The 9,310-nt window shown below is 38.1% G+C and overlaps 1 protein-coding gene across 1 annotated transcript; it reads right to left on the bottom strand.

Annotated features, from left to right (window-relative positions):
- Window positions 1-2,438: 2,438 nt before the first annotated feature.
- Window positions 2,439-8,986, bottom strand: LOC121263658 (putative DUF21 domain-containing protein At1g03270). The gene is made up of 13 exons (XM_041166688.1): window positions 8,651-8,986; window positions 8,459-8,535; window positions 8,173-8,256; window positions 7,967-8,080; window positions 6,368-6,451; window positions 6,100-6,171; window positions 5,630-5,697; window positions 4,926-5,013; window positions 4,034-4,107; window positions 3,577-3,952; window positions 3,258-3,304; window positions 3,084-3,171; window positions 2,439-2,683 (listed from the first exon to the last, which is right to left on the bottom strand). The coding sequence occupies exons 1-13, from the start codon at window positions 8,889-8,891 to the stop codon at window positions 2,648-2,650; spliced, it is 1,449 nt and encodes a 482-aa protein (XP_041022622.1). The 5' UTR covers window positions 8,892-8,986; the 3' UTR covers window positions 2,439-2,647.
- Between the last annotated feature and the right edge of the window lie 324 nt (window positions 8,987-9,310).

The raw sequence follows: 9,310 nt of genomic DNA on the forward strand, positions 1-9,310 counted from the left end.
AAAGGGATTCCCAACCTGTGGCCACGGGCGGAATCCAGGTTAAAGGGCAGCAAACCCTAACACACGGGGCGTAACAGTGTGTACCGGCCTATGAAAGTGAAAAGAAAGAATGTATGTATGTACGTATGTACGTATATACGCATGCACGAACGCACTTTAAGAAATGAAGGCATTGACGGGTGACACTTTTCACGAAAAGAAAGGAAAATCCCATCCAGTGACATTTTCAAATGAACGCACGTATGCACGCATGCATGTAAGTATAGTATGTACGAATGATGAATGCATGAATGAAAACCTACGTTATTATATTTTAACTGTATGAAGTAATGCTTACGAGTCTTCGACTCATTTTAATTTTTATGCATGTCCCTCCCCCACAGGGAAGGAAATGAAGGACGGGACGGACACGACCCATGAGGAAGAGCACGGAAGTCTAGGCATGAGGCTTAAATGTAAGAGAGGCCTTTTATTATTAAAATTGATGTTTTCCGCTGTAAAACTCTTTTATTGTAAAAGCACATTTTTATTTTATAAACGTAGAGTCTTGCACCCTGGGAAGAAGCAAAAAGTTTTTAAATCGGACGGTAATTCCCGTCATCCTTTCTCAAAATATTTTATAAAAAGACCCACCACAAGGACGGACGTTACAGAATGTGCCAAGGAAAATAAAAACTTTTGCATGGAAAGCTTGTAGGAACATTTTGCCTACACTTACACATCTGAGACACAGGAATGTTGAAGTGGACGGTGGTTGCTGTTTCTGTGATGATAGGGAAGAAGACGTTGGTCATGACTCATTATTTTGTTCTTAGTTAATAGGCATATGATAGAGGTTGGGTCCAATAGGGTTGAGGCTACAACCAGATAAAAGCTTTATGGATAATGTGAAATATGTGCTGAGTGTTGGCAGTGAAGCAGACTTCACTCTTTTGTTTGTACTGTGTTGGGGCATGTGGTATCGAAGGAATAAACTAAAGATGGAAAATGAGCATATCACCCCTTGTGCAGCTGCTAATATGACGATTTCTTTGTATAAATCTTTCTTAGACTTAAAGGCCTTGAATGCTGAAGAGGTGAAGAAGGTGTGCAGAAGGAATTTCCCTCCTACTGATATTTTGAAGCTTAATGTTGATGGGGCAGTTTTCTCAGACCTTAGAAAGGTTGGTATTGGGATGGTTTTACGTGATAGCCATGGAAATGTGGTGATGGTAGCTACTGTCTCTGAAAATGTAGTGAATGACCCGACTACTATTAAGTTACTTGCCGTTTTTAGGGGACTGCAACTGTGTCTTCCATTGGGTATTCCTAAACTTATAGTAGAATCTGATTGTTTGCTGGTGGTTCAAGAACTGCAAGATGCACATGAGTCTTCTTCAGCTAATGGCAATTTGATTATGGAAGTGAAGGGTCTATTGAGCCTTTTCTAGGAAGTGAGAATTGAGCATGTAAATCGAGAGGGTAATGGAGTGGCTCATACTTTGGCTAGATATGCATGGAATGTGTTGGATATTCAGATGTGGTGGGGTAATGTCCCTGAGTTTGTTGGTCATGCTATGTGGTTTGATCATGCAGTTATGTAATTATTTTTCAGATTATGAATGAATTGTCATGTTTATTAAAAAAAAAAAAAAAAAAAAAAATCTAGAGAAATCACCATGAAAATGAGAGGGAGAAAGGGAGGAGAGAATTCCCACACTTGTTCTAAGAGAAAAAGACCAACATTCTTAAATGGCTAATTGCAAAATTAATATCTAGGATTGTCATGATTTTGCAATTCGATGCCTCAATTTTTAACTTTTGAAAAATTGATAAACTTATAAAAAAAAACTATTGTAATTAGATACCTCCATTAATTAGCATTTAAAACATTAACGGTAAGATTGACACAATATGCCACGTATCAACCTTCAATTAGTTGATGATAATATGATGCCACATGCCAACCGATAAAAAGTTGACATGTAGCCTTCCATTAGGTTTCTTATAGAAAATTGATGAAGATACCAGTTGCAAGTTTTTTAAAATTCAGATATCAATTTTGAAATTCAAATTGAAAACATGAAAACTCATATACTGATTTCACAATTTATCCTAAATAAATAAATAAAAGAGTGCAGAAATTCAATATCGCTTAGATCCAAACTTCCTCCCCTCCCCACAAAAACCAAAACGTGTGAAGCATGCCTTGATCTGGTCCGATAACTGCTAATGGTAACGATCATCTCTCTCCAAATATTCGTATACAACCGTACCGGACTTGTTTGGATAGTGAGATCAAATCAGATCAGATAATTTTAGATGAGTTGAATAAAATATTATTAGAATATTATTTTTTCATATTATTATTGTTTTAAGATTTGAAAAAGTTGAATTGTTTATTATATTTTGTATATAAATTTAGAAAAGTTATAATGATGAGATGAGATTGGATGAGATGGATTGAGAGTGTTTCGGTATAAATATATACGACACAAAAAGAGTAAAACCCTAACAAGTTATACATATTTGCAAACTATTCATGCTGGTGTAATGTGGAAATAAAAGCCTCCAACTTCAAACTCTCTCTCTCCAAGCTCAAAAGACTGAAAGCCGCTTATCCTGGATTCCCTGAAAACTTCCTTCCAAGTGAATCATCCTCCACAGGCTACTTTGGGGATTGCCCTTGCCTAATTTGACCTCCCTGATTGATAACCAATATATAATCAAACAAAGCAAGCATGTAAGTTAGAAACCAATGAGCCAACAAAGTTATTTTAGCCAACTTCTCTGAATTAGTTTTTCATACTACCCACAAAGACAGATAGTTTGAGTAAAGCCACATGCGCCAGGCACATCAAAAGCTACAAAAGAAGTTGGAGCCATGGGTTTTGATTTTGAAAAGATCTGTTCAAATACAAGCACGAAATGGAAATTTGATGCTCGTTTTCAAAAGAAACAGGGAGAGGTTCACTTCTCCAGTTATGCTTGCATGTAATGTCAAAATCTACCCTAAACTTTGTGGTTCTAGTTATGTTCCCCTGATGATGATCAAACCACATGCATCATGAAAATGCACAATTAATAGAATATTGTTCACTCACAGCAGGTTTTTGACCAATCAATTTTCTATTTGAAGGAGAGCGCATTACAGATGAATAAACTGCAGCTGCAGCTGCTGCCACACGTATCCTGCGAATCATTACATATTTCACATTCCTTTATATACCATAACTGACTGCAAATAATAAACCAAGCAAACTCAGATGGCATCCTACCTTTTATGTACATCAACATAAACATCCGTCTCATCTACAATTTCCTCCTGCATTTAGGAAGGGGGATTAGAAAGAAAAAAAAAATCCTAACTATGCATATATAGGTGCAAACTGAAATAATACGTGCAATTAGTTTTGAAACATATAAATTAATTTGTGACAAAACCACTTGAGAATTTTCACTGGATTTAATTAGAAGATTAGATCGGGTGATGCACCCGAAAGGTACTTTTTCTATGGGTCTGGGCAGCTACTCAGCCAAAGGTCTGGCAATTTAAAAGAGAATTCAAATCCAAGTAGTGGTGGGAGTGGAGCTTACTTGTAGAAGTTCTTCAAAAACATCCTCCAGGGTAATGATACCAATTACTTCCCCATCTTCAATATCCTCAGATAAATGGCACAAGTTGTTTGTGGCAGCAGTCCCATTTGGTCGAACATTGTGTTCGTTTGTGATAGGCCTTGGATGTTTCTCAATGTCAATGATAACTCTCCCCGATTTCTCATCATGGTCAGTTAGCAAGGGAGTAGTCAGTTGAGAATTCCCATTGGCAACTTTGCCTTCCTTGAATTTCTCCCCTTCAGCAGTAGATTGAGGGTTCTTGCTCTTTCCTTTAACCTTCACTACAGCTGCCATATGACTGCTTCCCTTTTGGAACTCATTGAGGATATCATACAAAGGCATATCTGATGGAACCCTGAGACATGAATGCATGCGAATTTATATGTTTTGCATACAGAAAAGGTTAAAACGAGATGCTGAGTAGAAAAGGGCACACCTAGGAATTCTCCGAATGGAAACGGCACTGACTGGGGTTTCTGTTTCTGCTCGTACTGTGAGGAGACTTTTCACCTAAATTTCAAACAAAGAAATATTTTTTACGGAAAAAAAAAAGGAAGAACAAACTTCATAATCAGCTGGCTAACAGTAGCAGCAAATCGATTCTTCACATGTGGAAGTAAGAAAAAAAAAAAAGGAAATACACTTTGTACCCATCAAATGTAGTCCCTTTTGGAATGTAATACCCCAACTATCACTTTAGGGACATTGCATTCTCAAACTACGATTTATAATCAAGATCCGCCCATTGTTTGACTTTAACATTAAGTGTGAAAAAGAAATGGCACATGTGACTAGCATGTACCTATTTGGATTGAAATGGCAAATAACCTAGTAATCTATTTGTTAAAAAATGGAAACAAAAGCTAAAAGTGAAAACTTAAAAGGGTGATAGAAGGTTGCAGCCCTCCTGGCACTGGGAGGGAGTGAACCCTCCCGTGCCAGCCTGTGGGGTGGTTCATGTGACCATGTTAGAGGAGGAATCCAACCCTGCAGGGAGGCTGCACCCCTCTCTCTATCTCTTTTTTCCCCTTCAGATTTCACCTTCTTTTTTTTGTTTTGTTTTTTTTTTTAATAAAAATAAAGTATAAGTTTATTTTTCTAATTTTACCACCAAATAAGGCATGTCCCAGCCATATGGGCATTTTTCAATCTTATTTACATGCCAGAGTTGGATGGAGGGTGTTGGGTGACGGATGATAAGCGATAGTTTGAAGATGCAATGCCTCAAAAATGATAGTTTGACGATAACTGTCTCAAAATTGACAGTTGGGGAGTAAAATATATTTTTAAAACAAAATAATAATAATAAGCATTGGTTTGAAACACACCAGTAGGAGACCAATAATGTTTTTCTGATTTCCAGAATAGACGGGGACACGGCTATGACCTCGTGCAAGAATTTTCCCAATTGCTTCCCTGCTTAATAAAAGTGGTAAACATCTTTTATCAGTTCACTTTGGATTTATAAGTAGATTTGAAAGACTTTAATCTTTTTTATGAGCTCCCTTCTGATATATAAATATATATGAGAAAGTAAAGACACAGAACCATCCCCAGAAAACAGGGAACAAAACAGAATAATACTGCCAGGTGGTCCTAAGAAATCCATCTTGTTTCCCATTGCATTTTGTTCACAAGGGCAGCAGAGACAAAAATAGGCATCAAGGAATTTGCCCAGGAGACTAGGAAAATGTCCTTAGGTCTTGCTGCAGTTCCCATCAATTGTTCTTGTACATCGTCCATGGCAGTATCCATTGTCATAAATGCTTTCCCATCTCGAGCAATGCTATTAATTTAGAAACCAGATGAACCCTTATTCTTTCATAAGAACAAAAGAAGGCACTCCAATATGCTATGATAATTAATTTTTCATTTGATTCTGCCATGGCCAACAATAGCTCCTAACAAATAGATATTCCATTCAGATGCGAAATAATTAAAACATACAAAAGTTAAGAGCTTCTGTCACCACTATACCACAACCAAATTGAAGAGCAAGTTTTAAGAAAGATCAAGCTGAAGCAAAACTGACCAATCCAATTTTGAATTGACATCCAAAGAAAATGTTGATTCAATAGGTGTCATAGCCTCCTCTGCAGTCTGTGTATTAAATTCAATATATTATGATCATTTTATAAAACAATGGCAAACCTAATAAACGAAGAAAGATTTAAAAGTTATAAAAAATGGACACAAGGCTGAAAATTAGAGTAAAACTAAAATATTTTGGAGCAAAAGGAGAATCAGAAGAAGTTTTGAAGAAATACCAACTGCTAAGCAAGTAAAACTAAGAAGACAGAAACTGTTATGGCTGATGATATAAGAGTAAGGAACCAACATAAAGTATCACCTTTAAAGAAAAAGGGTATCCAAGGCAGAGGCCATAATCTTTCACTTCAGAAAAATAAGATGGCCGAATATTCGAATCTTTTACTATGACAAATATGCAAGTACAGAAAACATTTGAAGCCTTTTGAACAATTCCTTGATATCAATAGCTACCTTTCCAGTCAAATCTAGTGCTCCGCTGATAATTGTTGTCTCATCATGTGTGAGTTCACCCCCCTTACCAGCCTAAAATTCAAAATTAGCAGCTAACATTAAAAAATAAAAAACAAAAAAAACCAAGAGAATTGGAATCCTAGGCGCATCATTTTTTTCAGGCAAGCTGGTTTAATCATGTATATTTTTTAGTTTAATGAATATCTTTACCAATAAATAAGGGCGGATAAAGTCGTAGCAAATCATGCAGAGTTCAATATCGAATTACCTCCTGGCTGTGGATAGAGACAAGGGCTTTTAACTGAGCTCGTCTAAACAGAGCATCATGATGTCCAAGAACAGCATCCAGAACCTGCAAATGCGTTAAATTTTATGCTCAAAATGCAGTGCCTACCTTAATAAAATATAGAAGTTTAAGTCAATTATTCAGCTAGCCAATGTGAACGATCACCTACTTGCAAAAGTGTGCAAACATTATAGTGTCCAATGTGCTGGTAAATACTAATCTACTAACGTACAAAGGTGTCTGTGAAAGTGCATTTTTTTTTCCCCTTGGGGGGGGGGGGGGGGGGGGGGGGGGGGACAGTCCAACGGGTTGGACCGCAAAACTAAATAGTCCAAATACTACGATGGAATGTAGTTAATACCAGGTAACCTGAACCTCTAAATTTAACCGTCTTTGTGGAACTCCCAGTCAATTTTCCTTTTACAAAAGGGAACAAATTTTGCAAATGAACAGGAGGGAGAAATGAGCAATTATTATGTTTTGAGCTACAGACCCTGTCTAAATAACTTGTGCATCTGAGCAGCTTCCATATTGTTAAACATCTTATCCTAAGTTCAGAGCATTTTGAAAGTCAAAAGAAGAGAGACATAATGAAGCCCATCTTTTGTTACCTCCCCTTGACAAAGTATTACCATTATAGTTCCTTGACTTCAGGCAGCTCAGAAAAAACTCGTGGAAAAATAGAGAAAACCATATCAAGGTCACACTATCCCCTTCCAGTCCATAAAGCAGAAATCTACCACAAACTTCCATTTTCTTGTATCCAACATCTACCGTAAGATAATAACCAAGTACAAGCTTATTCACGAATGACTAACTATAATTGAGGTGAAGGCCTTGGTCTTCGGATATCACTCCCTTAAAGATCCAAGGTTCAACACCTCATGGGTGCAAACAATCCTTTGGGGCCACACCTCCTGGTAAAAAGCTAGCGATTTAACCAGATCCACGTAGGGAACTTCCGAGGGTGCGGTGCACGGGACTGGAGTTTACTCTGCAGGGGTGGATCCGAAGGGCCCTACCTTGGAGAGGTTCCCCGACATAAAAAATAAACAATAAATAATTGAGGTAATGAGAACAAAGTTAATGAACTTGACCAGCCAAGTACAACATTTTGACAACTAAAAATGTGGTAACATCTGAAAGTGAAACATCTTAGAATTTCTCTCCTTATCATGCTTCATTTTTTTTGGAAGAAGTTGAATCCAAAGTAGGAAACATCTTATATTTTGCAGCTATATAACTTGAAAAGGGTCCTATCCTTATGCAATATGCATAGATTTTTTCTTTTAACTGAGTAACTCGCACACTTCACAGGAGTTGAACCTGAGACCTCATCCACTACACATGAACTGGAAGTGTCATTTGACACAAAGACTCTTGGCGTTCTAATGCAAAAACTTCCTTAGGGCACCAAAAAATAAAATAAAATAAAATGCAGCAAATAGAGTTAGATGGTGTCCTGCCATGTTTACAAGATATACATTTTACTTGACTTTTTTTGAGCAGGGATCCATAACCCTGTGACATAAAAGTTTCAAGTCGGAAATTTTAAATTCAGTTTTCCACTCTGAATGGTACCTTTCCAATAGGGTAAGCAATCGGATAACAGATGATCATCAGAATACGCACAAGCCACACGAAGTTCGCACCCACAGAGAGTCCATATCTTGAGCATATTGCTTGTGGTATAATCTGGCCCAAATATAGTAAGTAATAAGTAACTCTCGGTTCAGCCTATTGTGGTTGCAACTTGAAGCCTTATCAACATAGAAATAAAAATGTACCTCTCCAAAAGCCAGAACAAAAGTCACAGACAGCAAAACAGCAACAAAGGGGTGAAAAATCTTATCAAGGTATAAGGGAAGGGCCTGCAAAAAGCAAAACCAAGTACGGCCACAAACCTGTGAAATGCTATTTGGCATGCAAAATACCGGAAACAATCGATCAGATTGAAATCCGTCTTGGTTCCATTTTTATTTTAATCATACAAAATTCTTTCCATTTTTTTTCAATGGGTCATCTCTTTTTCCAACCAACAATAGCTAAGCTTTAGCAAATTTGTGGAATCACCTCCATCGCGCAAGCATTACACAGAAGCAAAGTAACAAGCAATTGGTGCTGCTTTTGCACCACCGGTAAAATAACGGCTGCACAGATCAGAAAATCAAATACACGAAAATTAGCAAAACCAAATACTGAGCGCCAGCCCAAAAAACAAAATTCCACCTTCCAAAAACAAGAGATTTCCAGGATTATACGAACCGGCTTGTTTCTTCTCGGTGGAAGTGCCACTGCGCTGGAGGATCTCGAGCTCCACGAGGCCCAACGACATGAGACCCAACGTGAGGCCCGACATGATCCCGGCAAAAAGGACGAGCAGACACGAGGCCCCAGCATAGACGAACCACCAAGGCGTCCCGAACCGGATGTCGTCCCCCTCGAAAACGATATCGTTGGAGAAGAACATCGTCCTAGCAAGGGTTAGCGCATTCAGCCACAACATCTTCAGGTTCAGGTGGTTTACAGTTGGGTCGAGGGGGAGCGAGACAACGCAAGAGGATCGGTGAAAGAGAAGTAGTGGCCGTCTTCGTTTTGCTGTCTTGGGGAGAATGCATAGATGCGGTGGAGTTTAGCGTGGTTAACGAATCCTGTACGTAGGATGTGTCTGGGTATTTTGGATTGACGGTTAGAATTCTATTGATTCGTTTATTTGTTGGCGTAGAGTGCGAGTGATGGAGACAGCAGCAGACAATAATTAGGTGTTATGAATATGCGACAATAAAGTTATCAACTTCCTATTTTTATATGTTTTTTGGGCGAAAGGACGAGTCGGACATAATGTCTCAATCCTCATGGGGCCGGCTTTTCAAAGCAAGAGAGCGACCAATCGAGTATTTACGGATTTCCAACACATTTTCAAAA

This window comes from Juglans microcarpa x Juglans regia, chromosome 4S, assembly GCF_004785595.1.
Source record: "Juglans microcarpa x Juglans regia isolate MS1-56 chromosome 4S, Jm3101_v1.0, whole genome shotgun sequence".
Taxonomy (NCBI): domain Eukaryota; kingdom Viridiplantae; phylum Streptophyta; class Magnoliopsida; order Fagales; family Juglandaceae; genus Juglans; species Juglans microcarpa x Juglans regia.